At 37.0% G+C, this 26,797-nt stretch overlaps 1 protein-coding gene across 5 annotated transcripts in view; it reads left to right on the forward strand.

Annotated features, from left to right (window-relative positions):
• Positions 1–2,375: 2,375 nt before the first annotated feature.
• Positions 2,376–26,797, forward strand: part of LARS2 (leucyl-tRNA synthetase 2, mitochondrial) — an 84,189-nt gene continuing 59,767 nt past the window's right edge. For 3 of the 5 annotated variants that reach the window (XM_053952795.1, XM_053952802.1, XM_053952811.1), the window contains exons 1-5: positions 3,772–5,526; positions 6,572–6,819; positions 8,666–8,794; positions 18,191–18,282; positions 20,059–20,119. In XM_053952795.1, coding sequence (XP_053808770.1) covers positions 6,589–6,819; positions 8,666–8,794; positions 18,191–18,282; positions 20,059–20,119 — 513 coding nt within the window. In that variant the 5' untranslated portion in view covers positions 3,772–5,526; positions 6,572–6,588. Of the gene's footprint in view, positions 3,706–3,771; positions 5,527–6,571; positions 6,820–8,665; positions 8,795–18,190; positions 18,283–20,058; positions 20,120–26,797 lie in introns of those variants that run through there. The other 2 variants (XM_053952786.1, XM_053952776.1) reach the window with 2 other exon arrangements.

The following is a 26,797-nucleotide window of genomic DNA, read 5'->3' on the forward strand; positions in this document are numbered from 1 at the left end:
CATGTTGTTGATGTAGGAGGCTGAAAACAATGCAAAGAAGCACAAACATCAATTCTGGTAACTATCAGCCAAATCAAAATTATACTTGTATGGAAATCTGGGAGCCATGTCTATTTAAGTAACAGACAAGTGGGGCACTTCTGCACATTTCCCATACAGGAACTAATGAACTACCTAATTACCCAATCAGCTCCAGGCTTTATGTGGACTAATGAAAATGCTAACAAACACATTAGTGCAAAGTCTAAAAAAAGAAATAAGGGGACTATCAGCCTGATGAAAAATAGCTTATTATTATTAAAGCAAATACAAATATTTCTATATCAATTATTTCCCATAATGAAATGAGACTGAGAAAACAGACAAAGTCAGGAGGCAAAACTCCACGTGGGGAAGGTGGGGATCATGGGAGAGTGGGTTAGGTATCCTGCTTGGAAAAGTCTAAGCCATTTTAGGGTTTGTGTCCCTGCTTGCTCTCCACACTCTGCATGGGTTTCGGCCCACTAAGGAGAGACAGGTGAGTGGGTGGTGTCTCCAATGCTTGCCTGGGCTATCAAGGCATTGTTGGGTTTCATTTTCATTTATTTGGTGTGCTGTGTAGCTCACAGCTCTGATTCATCATTGCTACAGGATTCTGCTCAGGAACCTGAGAGGTTCCCACTTCCAAAGGGAAGGGATCAGATGTGGAGCAGCTAGCCATCCTCGCTTGCAAATGAAAACCTCTTTACCTTGTGTGTGTGGTGCTCTTCCCCTCAACTGGGGAAAACACCATAGAGCTTAGAGCAAGAAAAAGTAGCAAAACGAGAGGATAACGAGAGGATTATTTTATGTTGTCTTGAAAGCATTTTGGAATTCTAATTACTGTCTCAAATTTAGAATTACAATTTAAAAAATATATTTCAATCTCTAGACTTTTGAAATATCTAACATTAAACTTATTGACCTATATTTCTCACCCTCTGCCATCAAGATTATAGCTGATTGAGTAGTTAGACATATGTCTTATCTTTTTAATCCATTCATTTCACTAAAACATTGCTTTCTCATCCTGACAATCTACTTATGTATTTGATTTGCTCGAAGTTGAGGACAATCTGTTTAGATTAATACTAAATTAATCACAATCTTAAATGCTTCCTAGAATGTTATGCCATACACAAAAGTAGACCTGCCACACCTGAGGAGCACTCACTTAGTTTTGGGCCCATGTGGTGCCTCTAGCTCTTCTCTGTTTACCATATTAACTAACAACCCAAACTGGGTTTGGTTGAACTCAAATCTATTCTGGGATTCTGATGAAATGGCAAGTATTGTACCAAGTCTTGGCTATAGTGCTATTTTGCAGACATTATTAAAAAAAAAATGAACTGGAGAAAGATAAAACCCCAAACCATATAATATTCTTATTTTCTTCTGGAAGGACTTCATTGGTATGACTTTTATTAGCTGCTAACAAAAACAAGTCAAGCAGGTTTGACATGGGTTTGAATTGGGTTACTTAGAAAATGTAAAAGATGACTTCTGTCAAGATACTACTGGAAACTTTGAAATTAGGTGAGAAAAACCAAGACCAACCAGAAATATTCTGAGAAGGAAAGAAGAGCAAAGGTATTCTGCATAGTATGATAATCCATGAAGGCCAAAACCATTCCAGACATCCAGACATCCAGACACTGTTATTTGGTATTTGGGCTTTTTTATTGCCTTATTTAAGGTAGGAGTTACTTATCTATTAACTACTGACTGTTTGGCAGCACCATTTCAAAAACACTGTCAAGATCCCATGTCAGCAGTGCCTAGAAATGGCAATGAATAATTGTCCCAAGGTGTCAAGAGGACAGCCAAAAACACACAAGAGCTCCAAAATCTTATACTGTCTTTTTTTCTGTGGTCTCACCCAGTCTGCTAATCTCTCTGAGATAATTTTCATCCATTCAATCAGATGTGAATCAGAAGAGTGCAGGGGTTAAGGCCAGTGTGAGGGGAAATCATCCTGTGAGTTGAAAACATATCTCAGCTGGTCACGAGCTCTCATTTATCCTGGGGAAGGGACTCAGCCAGGGACTGCACTGCTTATCCCCACACACAACAAAATGCTTCATCCTCCCTCAGTCCAGGAACTCACACAGCAGCTCAGGGAGAAATTTGGGATGGAAGGCCTGTTAAAGCCAAATTGCCATCAACCTGCTGACAGGGAGATCAACTGGAAAGCAAAATAAAATCATGTACAGAATCATGGGGAAACTGTACTAGTTTATCAGCAGGGTAACCATCAGAGCTGCTCTCTGTTCATTTTTGTGGTGAAAAGGTTATAATTTAAGCACACTTGACAGGTACACACAACCAAGTGGAAAGCTTTTATTCAGTAAATACTTATTTTTAGTCACATAAGAAGGTTGACTTTACTGTAGGCATTGCACTGCATAAACAGAACATGTCTATTTAAACAGTGCTGGATACACAGCAGTGAAGAAACATGTCTAAAAGTGAGAAGAATCAACAGTTGCCAGCAGCAGAAGGACACAAACACAAGGAAATTAAAAAAAAAAAAAATTCTTGTTCCTTGGAGGCTACAACAACTTACTTGCGGTAATTAAAATCAACTCTGAACTCCACAGTGTTGACAACAGGAGATGTCACTTTCCAGGCAGAGATAGAATTAATTATGCTGTGCTAGATTGCCTTTATTGACTTGTGCCATGTTGTCTAGGATGACCCTATTGGAGCAGGGAGGTTAGATGAGAGCCAGGGGCACACTGCACTAGAGCTGAGCTCATTCAAACACATGGAATTTCAGGACAAAAAAGAGAAATGCAGTGCTTTTCCTGCCCCCACATATCCATTTTGTGATCCTGTATTTCTGTGACTTTGCTTTTTACTCTGACTAGTCAAAAAGACATCACGAGAAAAAAAATCCCCAAATAGTTGCCTTTATTTCAGAATCTGCCAAAAAATCCCAAACAAATAAACAAACAAATAAACAAAAACCCCTAAAATCATTGAAATTACTGAAATCTAGCCCTAACCTATACAGTCACTTTACAGGGATCTGTATATGCTGTGGAAGGCAGCAAAACTAACCACACAGAAAAGGTCAGGTTGGAGGGGACCACAGTTTGTCGTCTGGTCCAACCTCCCTGCTCAAGCAGCATCATCCTAGAGCACACGGCACAGGACTGTGCCCAGACGGTTCCCGAAAGTCTCAAATGAGGGAGACTCCACAACCTCTCTGGGCAATCTGTTCCAGTGCACGGTCACTGCACAGCAAAGTTCTTCCTCATGTTCAGCTGGAACTTCCTGTGCAGCAGTTTCTGCCTACATCAGTTGTCTCATGTCACACTGTTTGGCACCACCGAGAAGAGCCTGGAAACATCCTCTTGGCACCCCTCTTTAGATATTTATAAACATTAATGAGGGCCTCTCTCTTCTCAAGGTTGAGCAGGCTCGCAGGCGCAGCAAGGCTGTGCATTTCCTACAGAGCTCGACCCCGGTTAATTTTTTTTTTTTTTTTTTTTTTTTCGCTATTGCTCTACCTTTCCACGCTACATTCGGGAGAGGGGGAAGCTCTGCCCGCTCCCATCCTGCGCGGAGCTCCCGCCCCGTCGGGCGGTGCCAGAGGCGGAGGCGGCGCCTCGCTCCGACACCGACACGCCAAGATGGCGGTGCCCGCGGCGCGGCGGGGGAGCTGAGGGAGGGCGCGCGCAGGTAACGGTCCCCCCGCCCGGCCCCGCCTCACGCCCCCCGCCCGCCGGAGCCGCGCTAATCCCGCTGCCCGCGGCTTCCCAAAGCCCGCTCCTCTGGGCTCCTTGCCCGCGCCCAGGCTCTCCCGGCGGTCCTGTGCTCACGGAGTTCCTCCCTCCTCCAGCCTCCCTCTGTCACCGCTCCACTGCTCGCTCTGTCCCGCCCGTGGAGCCGCCTGCTCTCCATACAAGCTTCTCCAGCGGCGGGACACCCCTCCATTCCCCCGGGGCTGAGTGAAATGTGCTAGGCCTCGTCAGGCAGTTCCAGGACTTTAATTCAGTCTCCCGCGTGCTTACTGCATCTTTCCAAACGTTTTCTGTGTCAGGGAGGTTTACATTGGGTATTAGGAAAAGGTTCTTCCCCCAGAGGGTGGTTGGGCACTGGAACAGGCTCCCCAGGGAAGTGGTCACCGAGCCTGACAGAGCTCAAGAAGTGCTTGGACAATGCTCCTGAGCACATGGTGTGACTGTTGGCGTGTCCTGTGCAGGGCCGGGGGTTGGAGTCAGTGATCCTTGTGGATCTCTTGTAGCTCAGGACATTCTGTGATTTATTTCTCTATCAGACCAGCCCCTTCCTCCTTTCTTGGCACACCTGCCTAAGACAGTTTTAGATTCATAAAAGTCTCACACAGGGTCTTTTTTAGGCTCCTTGAAAGACCCACACAGCACTGGGCTGGAGTGCCCTTAACTGGGGCAGGGAGAGGCACTCTCCTTGTCCTAGTCCCATGCACACAAGCCTGGAAAGGAAAACAGCTTAGTGCCGTGTCTTTTGGATTTGATTGTCCTCTGTGCCATGCATCCTGGCTTGGCCCAACACATGGCTGGCTGACCATTGCATCGTGTGCATGATGGTACCTGGGAGCAGGAAGGACACTGCATTTCTCTTTCTCATCCTGAAATTCCATGTGTTTGAATGAGTTTAGCGCTAGTGCAGTGTGCCCTTGGCTGTTTTTTTCACTCCCACCCAGTGCTCTGACCCCTGCTTGGGTGACCTGTAGGGCCTGAGGTCACCCAAATATGTCCTCTCAGGCATGACGTTGGCTGGTGGGCTTCCCTTGAGCTGTGCACAGGCATGGGGTCTGTGTTCTTTCTGTCTCAGAATCACAGAATCAATTAGGCTGGAAAATACCTCTGAGATCATGGAGTCCAAGCCATGACTAAACACCACCCTGTCAACCAGAGACCTTGGCACTGAGTGTCATGTCCAGTCTTTCCTTAAACACCTCCAGGGACGGTGACTCCACCACCTCCCTGGGCAGCCCTTTCCCATATCGAATCACCCCTTCTGGGAAGAAATGCTTCCTAACGTCCAACATAAACCTCCCCATGTGCAGCTTGAGACTGTGACCTCTCATCCACTAGTCACCCTTCAGTGAAGCATTATATGCATGTGTAGCTCCTGGGCTTTAAAATACTTGTTTTGTAAATCAGCAGTGCTGAAATTGGCTTGCATAAGGAAGCCCTCCTTTCTGTTGTAAAATAAATCAATAGAAATAAGACATAAGTAAAAAGGAAATAATTAGTAAAAATAAGAAAAAAACTTAGAAGTACTGAAATGCTAATTTTGAGATGAGTGTGATGTTATGGAGTGGGGGGAACATGGAGTCTCCTGAATGATTCATGTGCGCCTGCACAGGAATCCTGAGTACGGTCCTGGATTTGTTTTTATTACAGATGAGAGACATCATGGAGAGTAGAAACAAGAAATCCGAAGCACTGATATAAGTGAAAAAGTGTTTATAAGACCCTGTTTGATAAGAGAGAAAAGGAGCAATTCTATAGATAGGTAATGAGACAGGCATTGAGGGTTTGTGTATGCATGAATGTTAAAGGAAGCATAACTCCCACTAGCTTGCTGGGGATCTAATTTAGGTGCTATAGCAATTATTTCTACTGATAATGTTTCTACTTTATGGGAAATGCATAAGTAAAATATTTTCTTATACAGAGTTTCTCTACACTGAGATTTTACTGATGTAACTCTGCAAGGAAAATTCTGAACTGACTGAAATAACTAGTTTGGTACAAGTGTATTGGGCAAAATTAAAAAAAAAAAAAAAAGCCCAACACCAAAATACCAAAACCAACCATAGAGGATAGGAAATACTGATGTAAAAATGCCATTAAAAAAAAAAAGTCAGTCAAGATGAGGAAATCTCAGAGTAGAGGTTCTTTTAATGCCATACTTCCTACTGTAGGAAGTAAGATAAGCAAATATTTTGTTGAGACTGATCTCAAATGTGGGAATTGTTTGATCTTTCTCCTATCTGAGTAGCTTTAGAAGACTCTCTCTAAAGCAACTGAGGAGTTAACCAGATTTTTAGTTGAAAAAGAAAGCCTTAGCAAAATAGTTGGTTTAGAATATCTGGTTGAAATCTACTAATTATAGTCATCCTCCCCCATCTCTTTTCAGTGATGACAAATTCAGTATTTTTACAGTATAATTTCATCCAACTTCCTCTTCTCTCTGTTTCATTCTGAATTTTTACTAACACCCTGTTAGCCATCTTCTATTCAGGCAGTGGAGCTTCTGGAACCTTCAATTGACTGATTATGCCTTTATGGGAGACTGAATGCAAGAATTCTATTTTATTAGATAAGACATCTAACTCAATAGTTTTTTTCTGTGTGAGGCCACAGTTCTCTTGACTAAAAAATACATACTTGTATAATTCAGACACGGAAATAAAATGCAAGTTCCATGAAAAGCAGCTGAGTAGTCTAAGTCAAGCTAAAATAGTTTAATAGCTACTGATTTTCAGTATAATCATAATAATCATTGAGTTCTTGTTATGTATTGTGGCATGAAATACTTATTTTTGTCTTTTCAGATACCATAACCTTAAGAATGCAGTCGATTTATCAAAGAGTTGGCCCGTGTTCCTCATGTTTGAAGAGACAATTAAATGGTTTCCTGGGATTAATTAAATGGCAAAGACTGATTCCTGCTTGTGTGAGAACAATTTACAGTGAGACGGGGAAATGGGAAAAAAACTATGGGTTGGAGACAAGAAAACAAGTTGAAAATTGGTGGTTCCCAAGAATAAAGGATCAGTTCTGCAGAATTTCAGAAACTGATGTAAGCATTGTGAGAAATGTGGAGATTACATGTTTATATTATTGTTTTTTTAGAATGAAATGAATTGAAATTTACTTAGTACAGATGGCTTATAATGATTAGATGTGCATTACATTTTAGGGGAAAATACTTTCATGCAGATTGTTAAAAACCATTAATGAAATAAGTAAACAAAAATAATTTTTAAAATCCTGAGGAAAATACAGTAATAGGCAAAGTATAAACTTGTAAATTTAGGAAGGGTTTAAGTAATCAATTCTTTCTTTGCATATTATACAATATTTGGCACTTAATTGTTTAAAGTATTAAAAGAAACATCTAATCAGAACTTCTGTAAACAATTTTCTCAAGGTTCTGTTCCCCATGTTATGACAAATCTATTACACTACACCCTGTGACTCACTAAAAATCTGTGTTAAGGGAAAATGATTTTTTAATATTCTTGGTTCACAGTCTCATAGGAATAGTAAGTGACTTGAAGAAAAAACAAAGTTTTCCCATGCAATAAAAGATCTTGAATACAGCTGTATCACAGTCTCTGACTCTTTTTGCCTTCACAATTATTCTGTCATATTAGATAAAAAACACTTCTGTGGCTCTTTATGCTTTTGTTCATCTCCCTGAAAATTTGCCTTTTCTCTGACAAAAAAAATTCTATCAAAATGTTGAAGAGAGAAAAGAGCTTGCTTTTTCTGGGGAAGAAAACTGAGATGAAATGGTGTGCATGTATACCTATAGCAGGGAAAGCATTCATTTAGACTTGTGCCTTTTATACACATATGTACATAGGAGTCATACGTAGCATACGTATGCTAAGTTCTAAATTGTATTTTTATGATATTTTTGTTTTATCCTTACAGTTGAAGTAGATTTATAAACATATTAAGAGGCAAATAGTGTGTTGTGTAGTGTGTTGCAATGAAGTACTGAGATTATTTCTGATTTTGCTGTGATTGAACAAAAGTGAAAAAGAAATACTATTTGAAAACTACTTAGAGAGTTCTGAACAGTAAAAGCTGAAAACTGCCTGTAATTTTTTTATTTTTGACAAGAAAAATAATGTAAGAACTTAGCAAGCATCATTGGTACTTGATACGATCAATGTATCAGTGATGAATTCAGTGGTAATCAAGATGTATTAGGAATAATGGATGTGCAAGAGGATTTGTGATTTCTTTGTAACTTTTGTCATTTTAATTAAACCTAAGTAAATGAATTTTTTTGTTTCTTTTCATTATGCAAAATCTTGCTTGTAAGATGTGTTTGGATTGGAGCATACATAGTGAAACTGAAGAGTTTCCCTTTAGCAGATGTTCATGCAATTGCGAATGATGTAGTTGCTCTGGGAGTTACTGCAGTTCAAATGACAAAAAGCAACTGGCCAGGAGTGAGCTCTGTGTTTGTTTTAGATACAAAGTAAAACATTAATTATTTAAATTGTTATGAGAGTAATTTAATCTGCTATGTTTTTATGTTTTGGTTGGGGCAGACTAAGAACACATAGATAATCAGTTGTAGATGCTACAGTGGCAATGGTGCTTTGTTAAGCTCCAGTTCTGTCAATATAGCTTCTTTTGAGTAAAAGTGAATTGATTTTCATAATATTCAAGTGCCATAGAAGTGTCAGTATAAACTGATGAGATGGCAGCAAAGTCTGGTAAAACATCTCCATTTACAGTCCCAAAGAATTTGATCCAATGAACTTTGGCAGTGCTCACTTGGATCAGTTCCAGCAGAGCTGTGTTTCTCTTTATGGTGTCATGTAGTAGTTTATAATGTGCACATGTATTTATTCAAGTGAAATGCTAACTCATATAGTTACTAGTTTCTAAAAATTTCTTTCTAGAAATCAAGACCAAAATTTTATGTGCTTTCTATGTTCCCATATCCTTCTGGGAAGCTTCACATGGGCCATGTTCGTGTCTACACCATCAGTGATGCAGTAGCTCGGTTCCAGAAAATGAGAGGGATGCAGGTAAGAATAGATCAGTGGTAGGACTGGGTGGAGATTTTTTATATTTTAATACCATAATTAATCAGGAAATTAGTATTTTCTAAAATCCATGAAAGTAGAATATGTGCTACAGGTGTGTAGATAATGACCCATGAAGCTTTGGATATTGAAATTTGAGAGTTTTATTAAAGCCAGTGGTGTTCAGAGATGAGAGTTGGTAAGAGTGGTTAGAAGCTACCTCAGATGATAACAGCTGGTGCTGAGGTGCCTGAATGAGGTGCCTGAATCTACTGATGTGTGACACAGTGTCACTGAGACCTCTGAGCTACACAGTTTCCGTGAGAGGCTGACAACCCTCCAGCTGTCAGAGTGGGACCAGGGGGAAGGGAAAAATGTACCTGGCAAGAGAAAATATATACCACCAAAATCAACTGCTTTCACCTCTTCTGCTCCTGAGAACCAGTTCATGTCATTTGTCAGATGCAGAGGGACAGCCTCTGTGCCTCCTAGGAGAGAAACGTCTTTTTTCTTTTTTTTTTTTTTTTTTGTGACTGCTGCAAGTCAGACGAACAGGATCATGCCACATGTTACGTCATGTGTGTGTAGCTGAAAGTTTCTGTTCTGTAGGATTTGACCCCTAGACTTGCCCATTTCAGCCTTGCTCATATATATGAAATATCTTCTGAAGGTGCAGGTCTATGAGGTAGGCTAAGCCTAACTTTCTTGCTACATCTGCAAGGAGAAATTCCATTTCACCTTCCACATTTCTGTGTTTCCCAGTCTCCACCATGCCTGCCATAGTTTCTCCCTCACTCCCTTCTGTCTTTCCGTTGGGGTGAAGGGGTAGCTGAGAGCCTTGTCCCTGCAATCTGCAGTGGGATCCTGGCTGGCATTCTGCAGTAAAGGCTGGCAAGGTAAAATTTGAAGGATGTAAGGAAGGTGTGGGAGAACTGTGGCCTGAGTGACAGCCATATTACAGAGGAAAGACATTTGGTAGAGGGAAAATGTGAAGAAGCTGGGAAAACAGTAGGAAGGAGGAATACGGAAAGAGAAGGGAACAAAAAGAGAAAAATAGCATAGGCAAGGATCTAGGATGACAGGAAAGAGTCTCTCTATTGTACAAGAGAGAAGGAGCAGTTCAAGAATATAGGTATCAACCTCAAAAGAGTACAAAGAAGATGAAATTGAGAAAGAATTGTTAGTTGCTGGTTGTGGTACTAAGTGCCACAATTTCCTTGCTACAAGTGCTGAAGAAGTGTAGCATTTCCTGGGTTTATCACCATCCGTGAGACTCTGATAGGTATCGTCACTGCATTATTCAGTGTGCTGCCTTTCCAAATACTATGTGTTATTTGCCAGTGATGAACATACCATGCACTGAATACTTGCTGCTGCTTTGCAGATATGCATTCTTAGGCTTTCAAAATTGCAGGAAAAAGGAATAAATGCCTTAGACTTTAAATTAGAAGAAACCCCAATGTCTGTTATAACACTTACCTTTCCTGACTCCTCTGAATGACCAGAACTTGGATCTCACTAAAAAAATTGAGCTAACAGGGCATTTGAAGGGATGCTTGATTCTTGCTTTGTGTTAAGACCATTCATGAAATGTCATTTCAGGATGTAGCCATCTCTTATCAATAGCAGGGAAGGTAGCCAGTAAATTGCTGTTCAGAAAGATGAAAACTTGCATCTTCTTGTACTTGTGAAAATAATTATCTACATCCAGTAGCATGCTCTAGTTGTAATTTTTTGAATACAAGGTAAGTAAGCACGTTTAATAGAAACATTTGAAGAAAAGTAAAGATAATATAATTTCAATGAAATGCAAGAGCCACCATGCAAACAAGTTTTTATTTCCACATTTGCCTATACTTTTCTACAAAAATTTTTCCAGACTTTTCAAGTTTTTACATCTTGCATTTCAGCATATTTTTATATTTAATGTAAAAATTACTTTGAAGAAGTGCCTGTAGAACATGCTGGATTTCTAAAAATACTTGTATCTTCTGTTATGTTAACCAGTTTGAACATCTATTTTTGACTAAAGGTGGGCAGCCAAAGAATTTAACTTTCGTTTACGATTAAGAGACATTAAAAATGTTTCAGATGATTTTCTGACTATGTCAGATTAAGAGACATTGTGTTATTGATGTGCATTAACTTGCTGGAACTTACATTTATCTTAAAGAACTTTTCCTTTATTACCCATGCTAATTTCTCCATCACTTAAAATTAGAGCCTATTATAATTGATTTTTTCTTTGCTTGCAATTAATTTATCAGCCTCTAAAACTTCTCTCTGCCTTTTTCATGGTTGTACAGTCTGTCAAATGTTGTTATGATGTTTAAGATGCTGTAATGATTGGAGGCTAAGACATGGTTATATCATAAAACTTGATACATTCCCTAAAAAAAATAAATTCGTCCCTGCATTCAAGGAATTACTGGAATTCTTCAGTATATAAAAAGAAAGAATGCTTTAGAAACAAAACTGTTAGTATACATCATTTTGAAGTTACTCCACTGATTTTCTATTTCGCTCTCAAAATTCAGCTTTAATATTGCATGTTTGAAAGCTTAGGGACTGCTAATTTTTCTCCAATCAAAAGTCTGAGTAGAAGTGAATCCATTTCAGGCATTCAATGCAAGGTTAGGGTAAGATTTTTGAGCAGCAATGTTGTTTAAGCTTTGCATCCATCATTTTCAAATTAAAAGAAAAGTGCAAGGCAATGAGGAATGATGGGCTTTTATAATGAAAATTACAGACAAAACCACTCAGATTGACAGTTCCCAGGGAAACCTTCAGACTACGATGTGTATTTCTTATTTAATAAACAGTGAGGGGAAACGTTTATCGTGTGTATGTAGCTGACAAGAATATATGATTGAGCAAGGTATTCATGTACGTTGAATAAGGTGCAGGTATTTTTTATAAAGAACGCCTTAATGAGAAAACATTAAATTAGTTACATATTGATTTAATCTGAGCAGGCAAGAATTGACCTGTATTTTGTAATATTATAGTAAGGATAGGCTAGAATACATTCACAAAGGGATTAGAGGTCCTTTAGACCTTCTTTGGAATGCAGTTGTGTAATGTCTTCATATTGGAAGTATTTTGAAATTTTAACTGGGAAAGTTTTTAATCATTTGGATTCTGTTGTGGTTTTGGTTTTTCTAAAATCTAACATTAGTATTCAATTTTTTTCAGCTCCATAAGGTCTGATTTTGTTTCATTTAAAATATTCTAGAGAGGTAATGCACACTGAACTCTACAGATATTTCCCAGAAACCTGTATTGCACCAGCACTTCAAGTGTGAAAATAAATATCTATTGCTCTTTTCCCCACCTTGTTTCTGAAAGAAATATTGCTTCAATATAAAACTGTAGATGAAAGCACTGTAAAGTATTGTCTTGTTCCAGTGTTCACTCCTCAAGGACCTGTAGGCAGTGCATGGGAAGCAAGCTGTCATGCATTTGGATTGGGTTGCTGGATAAATAATTTGTAGAGTATGTGTGTTTTAAGATAACTTGTTTACATTTTGATTACTGAAGATGAAGTTTGAAGGAAGTGTAAAGCCATGTAGATTACTTAGCATGACTGCGCTGAGCTGGTCTTTCCAGAATGTATTAAGGGTGACATGTTTCTTGAAGTGCAGTTAAAACAGTTTTTATATATGGAGAGGTCTACATCTTATTATAAACATCTTTATTATAAAGTGCTATGAAAAAGTAATTTATATATTTTAAAGTACAAATTTATAGCTATTAATAAAACAATCCAGAACTGTGATGTGTAGTTTCTTGTTGTGTTTACTCTGTGAATTTACATGCGTGTTGTGAATTCAAATGTAGGAGTTTTGTAAGAAGTGAAGAGATTTCCTATTCATTATTTGAGATTGCTGTGTAGAAATAGTAGAGATATTCATGGTGATTTTCACTATGAAAGATTTCTAGTGTGCTATTGCTCTGGGAAAAAGTATTTACCATTACTTTATCATGCTATCATTAACATGTCTTTGATAAATTCCGAAGTGGATAATTTGTGCCTCTCAGAGGACTGAGAATAATTCTCTTAGTGATCAGTAAACAGAGTGTTTCAGTTCAATAGTTCTTGTGATATCTTCGTAATGAAACTGGTACCAAAGCAAGTCAGTCACATGTGAGAGTTGTACAGAACTGAGAATAGTCCTTTCTGTAATCAAATCAGGGTGAAATTCCTGCATGCTGGAATCACACTATACTAATTATTTCTTAATTTATACTTAAACTGGGATGGATGGGATTAGAATATAGTCTGTGATATTTCTGCAATACCCCCAAATGACTTGAAGAGCATTTCTTTTTTTCCATAACATATCTTCTTTTAAACTGGATGTATTTTCATTAATTATTTTCCCTTTCAGCAGTGAATCTTAATACTCTTGAAATTGCAAAAGTGAATGGTATTGAAGCCAGACAGGCAAGTTTAATTGAAACTCTATAATTAATCATCAGTAGGATGAATTATTTCAATACAGATCCATTTTCTGATCATCACTAGCTACTATTCTCCATGTTTTTTTTTTGTGAGGCTGTTGTGTCCTTTTGTCAGGTTATTTCATGTGGTATAAATCAAGTAGCAAATATTACAAGTATTGTGTGTGAATTGAATCTTATTTAATTTCAGTTTTCCCACAGCCTATACTGAAGGTGTTAATGAGCTCACTCTGTTTCGTTTTGAAAGAAAAAGAAAAAATGAGATATAATTTTAAATATAATTATGTTAGACAAGAATGTGTGAGATTAAGGAGGCAAAAGATAACTTTGTCCTCAAAATGTGTGTGGTGCTATGTGGACGTTGAGTAATTTCTCCTTATATTCTATGAGAATATAAATAAATGGGCATTTTATGTTTTGATAGAAATCTGTATGGTTTGATTATTTTGAAAGTGCCTTATCTAATATGCAGCAGTATGTTGCAGAGAAGCATTGAAATAGTCCTTTTTAGAATGTATACACTGGTCAAAAATTCCTGATTTTAGTCTGTTTCCAGGAATGCCTTATCTGCTTGGGGGAGTTGTCTGTTTGTTTGTTTGTTGGTAATTTTTACCTGTTGTGCAATGATGTCTATTACCTGTAATGGTTAAAAGAGAATCTAGGCTTCACACAAGTGGAGGTCTTGTGTTTAAAGTATGCTGTAATACGTCAGCTTACACCAGATTTTCAACAAGTTCAGCCCACTGTAGGCAGCCAGTAGAAGGAACAGCCATCCTTTCCCGTCTCCAACTGCAAGTCCTCACTGTCTCATGTGTTTGTGATTATGCAATTGCAAGATCCACGATGGAGCTAGGGGTGTTTTCTGGATCATGGATCCAGAATCAGGATCATGGATCACTTGTTTTGTCAGCCTTTTTTGGTTAATTCATGTTGAGTGTGTCACAGGGCTATAGGTAGGGATAGGAATGTAGACTTTGCTGTATCAATTAAACCACTAATTTGTCAGCAAGCCTCTTAATTTTCATTTCTGATCATCTTTTATTACACATTCTCTGAATTAAATATATTTATTTGGCCTTTCTGACACTGAGTCTGCCATCTTTCTTAAAATTTAGAATGCATTGATCTGAGTGTAAGAGCAGTATGTCAGCTCCCTGGTCATAGTTCTGAGACTTACTGAGTACATCAGGAGAGCAAACATGTTCTTAGTGTCCTTACAAAGACCGAGGAAAATTCACTGAAGCACCAGCCCTGATGCAGGCTTAGAACTGAGTGTTATGAGATCATTGTCAGCTCTGTGTTATACAGCACACTAATCTCACCTACTGATGTCAGTGTGATGAGCTGATTGTTACAGCAGTGAACAGATGAAAATGCTCTGAGAGGAAGAGCTGAGATCTCAGCATTGAATCAAGGGAGTTTCTGTGTCTTCCTCCCTTTAGTCCCACAATAACACGAAGAGCTCTAGCCATTGCTAGATGTTTGACCAAGCTGTGAAATGATTCTTAAAAATGCTTCAAGCTAGAGTCTTTGGGATCTAAAATGTTTCAAGATACAACTGTTTTTGTTTTTAATAATTTGCTCCTTAAAAGACCATTCAGTGTGGTAGTTAATGAGCACTTTGTTCCCCACACACTATTTAATCACTTCCTTGTAATGTTTTATACTCCTGTGCAAACCATGTTAAGTGGTAGAAAATGCCAGTGTTTTGTAGTTGATCCTGCATGGTCATGTGAGCTTCTGAGAATCTGAAGTTGTGCCATGTGTGTTCAAGACTAACCTGGGAGTTTTCAGCACAATGAGTTCACCTGTCCACTTAATTGTGAGGATCAACACACAGCTGCCTTTGGTGATAGCCATTGTAAAATGGCTGAAACTACAGCCTGCCTTTTTTTACCTGGTGTAGGCACTCTTAGACTTACACAGCCTCCTATTTAACAAAAGACAGTCATTATTTGATTTGCTTTCTCCTAGAGGCTTAGAGAAGTGATGTTTGGAAGAATTGTCAGTCTGCAGTGAGCAGAATGGATCCCTCAGTTGCATAAGGTTTAGAGGTTGCTGTTGAAAGCAATCAAGTCAGCATTCAAGAAGGTGGATTACTTATTTTTCTTCTGCTCATCTGTGCTGCTATAGAGAGCAGCTATGTTTTCTGCTAGTTAGAGCCAGTGACCAACCCATCAAAGAGCTACAAGGAATAACCCTTTCGTCTTCAAAACTGCTTTCTTTTTTTTTTTTTTCTTCATATTTTTAATTTGTTTTGAACAGTCAAATTGTTCCTTTTCCCTTTGTGCCAACTTTTGACATGTTAGTTGCATATTTTCTTCTCCTCTTCCATTTCTCTTCAGATTTTTGTGTTGAATAAGTAGAGTTAAGATGTAATGTCAAATACTGCATGGAGACTGTGGCATTTTTGCTGCAGATTTCAGCCAGAAGGAGCTGACCTGTTGTTTAGACAAATATATTTCACAAATCTTTCAAATCCATTCATGGTAGAGAACTAAAAGAGACAATAAACTTGAAATCATTTTCTAAACCACTGTGTATGTTACATTCATCTCTATAGCAACTACATAAATAGATCTATCCTGGAGGCTAATTTGAGGATATTTTTAATGTCTCTTTAAATTCAGTTTTCTAATTGAAACTTGAATTACCATACTTCTTCAGACCTTTAGCTTGAGGAATGCTATTGGTCGTTAAATTGAACTTTTGAATGTGAAGAGTGAATATGGTATTTTTGATAAATGCTAGAATTTGGAAGATCTGTGAGCACAGGTTGCTCCTTCCAGTGCTGATGGTACAGTGATATAATGTCTGCACATGAACTGTCCGGAGCATCCATCAGCCGTTTTGGGGAGTCTGTAGCTGACATTTTCCCACATCCTTTTGCTCAAGAGCATGACAAATGAGATTGTGCCTTGCATTTGGCTTCCTGTCTGTATCCAGGAGATCATCAAAAGCCAAATTTTACAAGAATTAACCAAGAGTGATTCTTTGTAATCTCACTTAGTGTGCATCAACTTATAGTAAGACAAGGCATTTGTAAAGTGTAAAGGCAGGGCATTAGTCTAGGGCATTTAAACAGAGAAAACATGTGTTATACAGGGAAAAAAAAAAAAAAACAAAAACTGTTTTTATTCCATCACATCTGTCCAGAGATAGGTTGTCAGCAATATTAGCGGTCAAAAAGAATGAGCTGCATAAATTAATGTTTTAAGGTGTCCATAAAAATTTCTGTTATTTATAGCTTATGTAAAGCATAACTATCTTCTTTTTTTTTTTTTTTCTTTTTTTTTTTTTTTTTTTTTCTTTTATACCAATAGTTTTGACTGGGGGGTGGATGGTCAGGGAGGGGAAGGGCTGGGCAGAGATGTGTTTCATTGGGGTGTTGAGAAGTGGTTTAAGCTCCAACTGACTTTTTCCATGTAAACTCCCCACTCTATATGTGAGGAAATAAGCAGCTAAGACTCATAATTTCTGATACTGTGATGTGAGGAACAATAGTTTCTCTGATATTTAGGGAAAGTTTGTAACACAGAATAGCATTCCAATTTCTGTTACATTTAGACATCGAAAATGTGCTGTGCATGGGCCCTTATTGGGCTGGCTTAGATCGTGGATGATAGCAGGTTAATACCTTTGGTTTTGTTGTTGCACCAGTAGAGTAATGATAGACAGCAGGTTTAGTTTTAGATCAGTGCTGAAAATGAGAATGCTGAAGAGTCACATCTATTAAATCCTGTTGCTTTTACACTGTGTTGGTGCCTAGGGCATCTTTATAAATACGTCTATAAAATATTTTTAATGAAATATTGCATTAAGTCAGAAGATTGGAAAGCGGTGGCAAAGAAGAATAAAAATAATTCAAAGCAGTGACAAAAGTAGCTCTTCTAAAATGAGCAGATTTTTCACATGGAGTGTATTATGAGATTAGTATGGCTAGAATCGCTCTTTTATGGCTTGTTTGCTTACATGCCACTAAGAAACATGTTCTTTATATAAATAGATATTTTAAGGAGTAAAATTTTTGATTTCTTGCAACTTGTAAAATGTTAGTCATGTTTTGCTGTTGTTAAACTTGTGTAATTTTAATTATGATTATTGAATTTGTAGCACATTTGTAGGTTAAGAAGTAGAATTGGCTTTGTCAGGTGTCCAATATAGTGTTTAATGTCAGCATCTTAAGTACTGGCCTTTCTGTGTTGGTTATTAAACAGGTTTTTTTGAATACTTGCCATATTGCTAGATTATTTTTCTAAATAATGTGCATGTCAACAGGAAGAATACATCTCTATTTCAACAGAGATTATCTTTTATAGTAAACTTTTTTCCCACTTTTACTTATTTGTGGTCATGAAATAATAATTTGTCACTCTGTAGTCTGTATTTGCAAAAGATATTTCAGTAAAATTTGGCTAAAACTGTTTTTCCTCACCTTCTTAATTTTATCTGGTGAATTTAAAGTTATCATAGGGTATTTTTCTTTATTTTGTTTTTCAACACAAAGTAAAAAAAAAACCTACATATCAGTTACGGTTATAAAACTGTTGTTTTGATTATTTTTACTTAACATCTTCTATTTTAGAATGAATATTTGGTTCTGTCCAGTGGTAGCATCAACTGCTGACTTTTACCACTACAGAAACTTAAAAAGAGTTGGCTTTTGTCACTATCAACCTGATATTGAAATAGTCATGAGAGTTTATTTCATAATACTTTAAGATCCCTGTAGCATCTCATTGTAGGTAACACGTGCACTTCATAATCATCTTTTAAAGCAAAGCTGGCCATAGTTGGCAGGTTTGGAAGAAGTTCAGTTCAGACAAAGCAAATGCTGGAATGCCAAGCACCGTTCATTATTCGGAGCATCTCAGTGTGCTGCTGATGCCATTCCAGAAAGTTGCATAACATTGCAGTTTTTCTTTTTGCTGACAGGTGATAAATCCAATGGGATGGGATGCTTTTGGTTTACCAGCAGAAAATGCTGCAGTTGAACATGGCCTTCACCCTGCAAGCTGGACACAAAGGTGAAATGAGTTGAAATATGGCATTTTCACTGTGAATACCTGTACTGTGGCCCCCATGAATCAACAAAACAGAGCAAAACTAGCATAGAAGAAAGATGGTACAGGAAAGAACAGGGTTATCTAAGACGAGGGTTGACGTTTTATGGGACTGTGCAGATGACTCTGTTTTGAAAGATAAATATATTGGGATGGTTTTCAAGGTTAAGAGAAGCATTTCCCAAACACCCAAATGAGCAGGTATAAATAAATCAAAATTTCATTATGGTGAGATAAACCTTAGTATAGAATACACAGTAGAAAATTACGAGTTGCGTGGTTAGATTTACTGGCAGGTTTTTGTACCATATGAGAGAGGAAGGAGATAGTTGGGTTTTTTTGAGACCGGATCTTGGAAAGTACTCGGTAGACATTATTGCTGCTGATTTTTGTGAATATTTTTGGATTTAGACCACAGAATGGGGTGTTACATTTTCCTAATATTCTTTAAAATGGGTAAAATGTTATATAAGTAAACAGTTTCTGAAAATTACTTGCAAACCAATCTTCCTAAGTGAAGTTCTTTGTTGTACTCTGGATGCAGTAATCTATATGTGGTAGATTTATAGACCTTGATCCATTTCTTTCTTTGATAATGCTGTTTCTTTGGGTTTTGTTCATGCTTCTGGTCCCATCTTAAGATTCTTGATACTTTTCCAACAAAAATATTATATTATTAAATACTTGCAGTACTCAATTATTCAGGACTGCAAGTTTTTTCTGGTTCAGAATTAAATGCTTGGTTTCATGACTGACAACTTAGCCAACTTATCTAGGAGGATAGATACTGCCCTATCTGACAGAATGTCTTTTAGTAGAAAGGTCAAAGTCCCTAAGAAATTTTAATCAATTTTACAGTATGTGAATGAATTCCCAACAGGTCACTAATTAATATCATGTAATTGTGGGTATTTTGGTAAAGCATATTTAGTACATTTTCAAACTAAAGCTTCACTGTATATCCTGATGTATCTTACTTTACATTTGTAATACAATCCATTCAGGGCAGCATCTAACCTGACAGTGTCAGAGTTAATGTTTATCTGTGGTGATGCTGCCACCAGAAGTTTTGTAGTTCCTCGTCACCTCCCAGGATACATGCTTCCACCACCTCCTTTGCACTGGCTCAGCTGATTTTGTGGGCCACAGTTTTGGTTTGATCAGCCTGTTGATCAGAGCAGAGAAAGAAATCTGGTGGGGTTTTTTTGGAGAATTTTTGTAGGGCTTATCTTCAGCTGAATGGGTAAACTGATTCAGCTGATTCTACAGCCACACAATCACCAGAGCCACAGCAAAATACAGCCAGGGTAGCATTGCCAGAATAGAGCAGAATTAAGCTGAAAGTGGAAGTGTCCCCTACTGCATTGAAATTTAAGAGGGCCCTTTGACTCAACTGCAGTAAAAATAATTAAAAATAGTAAGAAGTGGTGCTTGTGTAATGCTTCCTTCAAACTACAATTGCCATATTTACTTTTAAGTTGCATTCAAATCTAGAGAAAAAAAATGTATTGCTTCATATACATAGCCATGGGAATTGGACCAGAGTATATTGGGGCTTTTTAAAATTATTATTTGAGTATTTTGACAATTCTGAGTTTTACTGCTAGTGAGATCATAGTATTTAGAGGTTAACTAGTGCTTTTGATTTCTCAGAACTCTGTAAGTACCAGATTTTTATATGATCATGTGTTAGAAGTATCTTAAGCTAATAATTTTTCATTTATTATCATTATTTTGCAGTAACATTCAGCACATGAGGAAACAGTTTGATGCACTAGGTCTGTCTTTTACATGGGAAAGGGTAAGATTTTCTTTTTAAAATGGATACTGCTTTATTTTATTGTATGATGGAGCATTGAGACCCATGGAATTCCACCATTTCATTTATGACAATGCAGCTGTCTTTGGCAGTGACCAGTTTAAGTTTTTAAACTGTAAAATTGAGGTTTTTTTATCAGATTTTGCTAATTTTTGACATGCTGATATCATCTGATAGTACCAATGTGTAGGAAAATCTGTAAAGTAATTTCGATTTTGTATTTGCTTTTTCATCTCTTTGAAGTATCAATTTTCTGTGTTAGAAATGCAATGAAGATATTTATGAAATAGCAATTCTTTTGTGTTAAGGTGTGTGTTTTTTGAAGTGTTGTTTTCAATGCATATGTCAAGGGTTTAAAGATAGTAAATTGAAATGGTGGCTTGGTTATGTTATTCCAAATTTCGAAATATAAGCCTGCATTTTCATAGATGTTCATATCAGGATCATTTGGGAAACCAGAAATTTTATTTAAAACACTAATGCTTGAGAATCAGGTGTTCACCTTAAAAAACTTAACCAAACACGATCAGACATAAGCTAATGTCATTTTCCAGATAAAAAAGAAATTAGCGTTTGAAGCGATTGTGAGGTTATTGCATTTACCAGTGAATCAGTCACACTGCCTTTATATTCTCAGCAATAGCTGTTGCTTATCACCTTAATGTGATTTTGAATAGAGTGATGGAGATGCTTATCTCGGATTTTTATAGCAGTACTGTAGATCTGAAAAGGAAAAGCATTAGTTTTCTGACAGTCTGAGACATGCCATCTCTTTTCTTTGATCATGAAGGTGAGGTTGTTTATTTGTATGCCTTGCATATAAAAAAACATTTTGTCATGTCTCATATATGGAAGGATTTTTTTAGTATAAGCCTTTTGAATAAGATTGTCGTTTTCTTGGTAGCCAAAAAAGTTGCTCTGAAAAGAAAAGATTTGTTGTGTTGTGCAAGCTTCACTGCATGCATTCTTGACATGTAATGTTTAAAGCTGTTGGTATCTCAGGGGTTGTCTGTATGTGTGGTGCAGCAATACTTGAAAGCAGTGGAATCCTGTGTGTAGGCTGTGTTATGGAGTACACACGTGCACACACACACACAAGTTCAGTGATGCAGGTTGCATTTCAAGAAAATTGAGAAAATTAATGTCTTGGGTTTAAACTTCTGTTTGGCCCTTCCGTCCTGAAGAACACATGGAAAACTGGCAGTATTGAAAACCATGGCAAGAAGTAGAAGTACACAGGGAAAGATCATTTGTCATCTCTGTGCCTATTCTTCAAGAGTTACCTTCACTTTACTAGTAAACCGTGTTTTGGTTAATGAACTTTCAGGAGTCTCTGAATACTTGTGAAAAGGGCTTTGATACTCTATTACTAACTCCATTTGAACTGCTGTGTAGTTGAAATGCTTTAGAATGCTCTAGGGACACATACTTGGTGGTTTTGAAAAGTAAGATTTTAAAACAGCTGAAAAATGTTCCTTGAAACACAGCACATGTTAGACTTTTCATTCCTTAGCTTATGAGTTAAGTTTTGTTTTACCTGGAAAGCCTGCCATACTAGTTGAAGTGATAATAACCTGAATGGTAGCTATAGAAACAGATATGTTTTATTAATTGCAAAAAATTCACAATGCCCAAAATATTATGTGACCTCCAAATGCACAGATATTTGAGCTGGCCATGAAAAAAGCACCTGTGGAAACGGAAGGGCTAAGCTGTAGCAGGGTGTTTTACAGGCTGATAAAGCCTGTTTCTCTGCAGGGCTCATTAGGCTGGGCAGAGCATCTTACTGCCTCAGCTGTACTGCTCCTGCCTTAGCTGTACTGCTAACTCAAGCATCTTTGCACAGAAAAGCACTGTGCTGTGCAAGTGCTTACCTTAAAAGTGAGCTATTTGAGGTAAGGAGTATTTTTTTATAGTATTCTATACTTGTATGGCTCTAAATCAGTGGCTCACAAAATACTGTGACACTGCAAAAAACTCACTAGTATTAGTGACTCCTATGAACAATCCAAGAAAAACAGATTTTATATAGGTTGGTCAAATTAACCAAGACCATTACACAAAGCGGGGGGCTGTTTTAAATTTAATTTCATTGATGTAGCTTAAATCTGCCCCTTTATTATGCTACTGCATAGTACTTACCAAATAATGCTGGAGGGAACCCATTCCCCTAACTTAGATCCATATTTTGATGTGTGGAGAATTGCTTTCTTAAAGTGTGAACCTTTTATGTTAGCTGTCTCTGTCCTTTGTGGCCAGCTTAGAGTATATCCTTAGATGATGGGAAGGAAACTTATATGAACTTTACCTGTTACATATGGTGTGGGAAAAGAGAAGTGGAAAAAAGAAAAAAAAAATCCGTTTTGAGAACCTACTGCATATAGCTGTCTTAAAGAGTCTGCCTGCTTATAAAGTCACGTCTGGTGGTCAAGAAGTTTGTGTCCAGGAATATGAAGACTAGTTAAATCTCATTGATTGATAAAATTAGTATAAACAAATCATAATGCACTTTCCTTTTATTTTTCCATGGGTTTTGGTTTTTTTTTCATTTTTCTCTCTGTCTTACAAATCAAAATGTGCAGGTATTTCTGTCTTATAGCTGTTCAGTGAACTTACTTATCTAGTAAGATATCATAAATAAGTCATTGTTAAAAGCTAGTTAGATTATTTCAGTCAGGTTACAGTGACAATTTAAAATTGCTCTCCTAAACAGAAAATCTAAGCAAGTGAAAAATGAAATTAAATTAATAAAATAACTCTGTATATACTTTGCCTTAGAGTAGTTTTGAATATTAATGATTATCTGATTTTTTTTACCTGAAACATGGAGGTATTTTAAGTGCCTCAAGTTAGAAGTATTATATTTGTAAATCACTTTGAAAATGGTGTGATTCTGGGGAGAGATTTTTTTTTTAAATCAGTAAGTGAGATAACATTTCTATTCTGAACATTTATGCTTCTCGGATGGAAGGTTGAAAAGCTGAAGTTTGAGCATGGAAGAAGTGTCTCTAAGAGTCACTAAAAACACATGGAAAATTTGAAAATCGCCAACATTATGTTTTGGTTTGAAGATAACTATAATCTGAGCATTCCTGATGATCAGATTTTTTGAAAATATCACCCCAGACAACATAGCAAACTGCCTGTGACTTCTTTTAAACATGATTTTCAAGGGAAAAGCAGTATAATTTTCAATTATTCATATCATCAGCAACAAAAGATGAAAAGCATGTAATGTTTTTCCTTTATTTTGTTCAGGAGTGTCATCAGACCAAATGCATGTTCCCAGTAAGCCATCAGTTCACCACTGTTATTATCAATCTGCAACTTTCTCTTAGGAAGTAGCTCTTTCTGTGAAGGTTTTTTAGTAATTTCAATTTCTGCATTCCAATACATATTTTTTGCATGAGACTAATGTTCCCCGTCTGCTCTCTACATAAAAAAAATTAAATATTTGGTTGATTTTCTTTGTGCAGATAATTTTCTATTTAGTTTGGAAGTTGTTATTTATGTGTACTGCCTGAGCATGCATAAAACCAACAGTACATAGATTATTACCTGTGAAATTTTCTTTTTATCCATGTACCATTGATAATCAGTGACCCTACTTATAATTAAATTTAAAAAAAGAAGAAACTGTTGATACAAGACTGCTTTTTTTTTTTGTTTCAGAAAATATATTCATGGTCCAAAATGTAGGCACTGTATGACATTCCTATTTGTATCTAATAAAGCATAAAACTAAAGGCCTTTGAAATACAAATATTCAAATTAACTTAGAAATGTGGGTTGGTGTAGTCTAAACCTCTGAAAATCAAATAATTATACTTCTAGATGAGGTAGTGCATGCCCCTGAAAACCAAAATAGGCAGATAATTGATTAAAGACTGTTTTATCTTCCCAAATAGATTTCAAAAAAATCCATCCCGACTTTTTCTTCTTATCTTCCTTTAAAGAGGTGCAACATGCCTGTCTTCAGGACAGCATAAGACTGTGCTAAAAATAAATTTATTACTAATAAACTAGGAAATTGTTTATCTCCAGTCTAGTTATATGTTATTCATAAAGCCTGGTGGATCTTAGAAATAAATAAATCTTTTCATGCAGCCTATAAATACTACTTTTATTTTTTAAAAAATAGCCACGGAAGTTGCTTGAAGTTGTAACCTTATTCTTAAAAATAGAAGCAAAAACGAGTTACAAGGTCAGAGACTCATAATAGAAAATTGTAAGAAAAGAGCAGGCTTAGAACAAATAATGAATTTTAAAACAAAACATTTGAAAATTAGTTTTTCTTTTATTAAACACCAAAATCTTTCATCCAGATTGAGTTGTTGTTTTTTGTGGATTTTTTATGCAGGATTCTTTACTATTGGTTTTCCTTGTTTTTATTGGTAGTTGAAAGGTACTCTTTAAATCAGATTTTATAATAGTGAATGGATTTTGACCTTTACGTGGACCCATTGCTTCCCAAGTTGCAGTGATATCAAATCCAGATTGTAATACTACCATTTAGTCTGTAACTGAGAATTTATTTGCAAAAATAAACAAGTAACCAGCCTCTCTGTTATGGTATTTGTTAGGAACAAATTACTGTGCTGCAATAGATGGATTAAGCAAGGTAGTTTTTGGTAAGGATGGGGGTATATTTCCTATGCCTTGCCAGTATCTGCTCTTTTAAAAGCAAGCCACCTGTATAGGTGATTAATTTAAATTGTTGTCATGAATTCTTCTAATGAATGAGTGTCATTCCTGTAGGAATAAGGAACAGTAACAGTAATTAAAGACAAAGATGCATTTTGGTGACAAAAGTAAAAGGCAAAATGGATGGGGTGAAGGGGGAGAGGCTTTCCCTTGCATTTTATATTACCTTCTGAAATGCTGTGGTGATGAGAGATCACTAAATCTCTCACAGAGCACTGAAGAGCACATGCAGTGGACAGCTGAGCAGCCTCTTACATATTTTTAGAAGAGTTCAGATTTTTAGTAGGTGTTTTATTTTCGTGGAAAACATGGTAATATCCTGTTATATATATTCACTGTACTGCTTTATGATATGGAGTTCTGTATGTATGCTGTTACGCCAGTGCTCGGATTGCAAATGAGAAGCAGAAATGTAGTTTTTGGCAGGCTGGAATGGCTCCAGCATGCTATTTTTCAACCCCTTTGATAAACTGTTTTGTGTGTTTCTGAGTTAAGATAGTTCTGTTAATGTTCTGCGGATCTTTGTCGTGCTGATAGAGTATAAATAGAGATGTTCACCTTAATTTAAGCATGATGGCAGCCTAATGGAAACTTTTTACCAGACATCATTCATTTGATCAAGGTCAGTAACTGGCATACACAGAAAATTATTTATAACAGTAAATCTTACTGTGCTAAATGAGAGGGGGAAAAAAACACCAAAACACATTTCAAGATTGGCAGGAGTTTGCTGGCTTGTCTTCAGCAACTCATTTTACTTGTTAGTGATGTAATTTCTCTTTCTTCATTAACTTGAAATGTTACTCGAAACCTTCATGGATGTAAAGTTAAATTCTGAGCTTGAGTGTTCTTTTTGCATCTCAGTGACCACACAGCAGATTTCTTTTTCAGTGATACAGTCTGCTGCATTTCTTTCAAAGAAATGTCTCTTTACTCCTTGTGAGAGAGCATGTACATTGGATTCTGTTCGCAGGAGTCAGCTTGTATCTTGTAGCTCAAGCTTGTGTGGCTTGTAACATGCTTGTTTAGATTGGGAAATGTCATATTTTTGTTTCAGTTGACACACATCTGCCTTTCAGGGCCAAAAGGACCAATCTCTATTCACTTTTCTATTTTTTTTATATGGCATCTCACTTTTGTTGTCCTATTTGCCTATTGCTCACATAATCTTACATTGTACTGAAAGGGATTGCGTCTCTTCTTTTGTGTGTCTGATACTCCAGGGATGAAACTCTGTTGCCTGTAGTGGCATCACCCTGGCATGAGAACTGTTGTGAAGAAGCAGGGGGGCGGGAAAGCTATTAAATGTGCTTAGTTGAAGAGATGGGAATCAGATTATTATCAAGTGCGGTTTTTTTTCAGTGCGGAGCAAAGGGTTTTAATCAAGCAACTGTTTTTCATTACTAGGTCTTCACATGCTGAGCTGAAAACTTGCCATTAAATGTCCCTTTTTGATCTTAAAAGCCTCTTATACACACTTTTGAGGCACATTTATTCAAAGGTCATATTAATTGTTAAAAGCTGTATTTCAGCACTGGAATATAAAGTTCAAAGCAACTAGAATATAAAGTTGTAGAAAAAGAATAAAAATTTTCTGCTAGAGCATTTCAGATGTCATTTGAGTAGCAGATGATACTGCAGGAGCTGTGTGTAGTGGGAAGCTAGGATGATGGGAAAGCCCACGTGAAAGACATTTCACATTTAGAGCTATTTCTGATGCTTGATAAGTACTCCAAATGGAATAAATTTTATCAGTGGCTTACTTTTTGTCAGTAACTTTATAATCAAGAGGTGTTCATATTAATCTGAAGTTCAGAGTAGAAGCCATCTTCCACTTCAAGCAGGTATGTGGGTTTCCATTGCACCTGTGGAACCTGTATTTGTGTTGGGAAAACAGGGAATTTGTAATGATGGAATCCATTCGTTGTCATTGCATATTAATGCTTATTTTAAGTT

This window comes from Vidua chalybeata, chromosome 1, assembly GCF_026979565.1.
Source record: "Vidua chalybeata isolate OUT-0048 chromosome 1, bVidCha1 merged haplotype, whole genome shotgun sequence".
NCBI classification, from domain to species: Eukaryota; Metazoa; Chordata; class Aves; order Passeriformes; family Viduidae; genus Vidua; species Vidua chalybeata.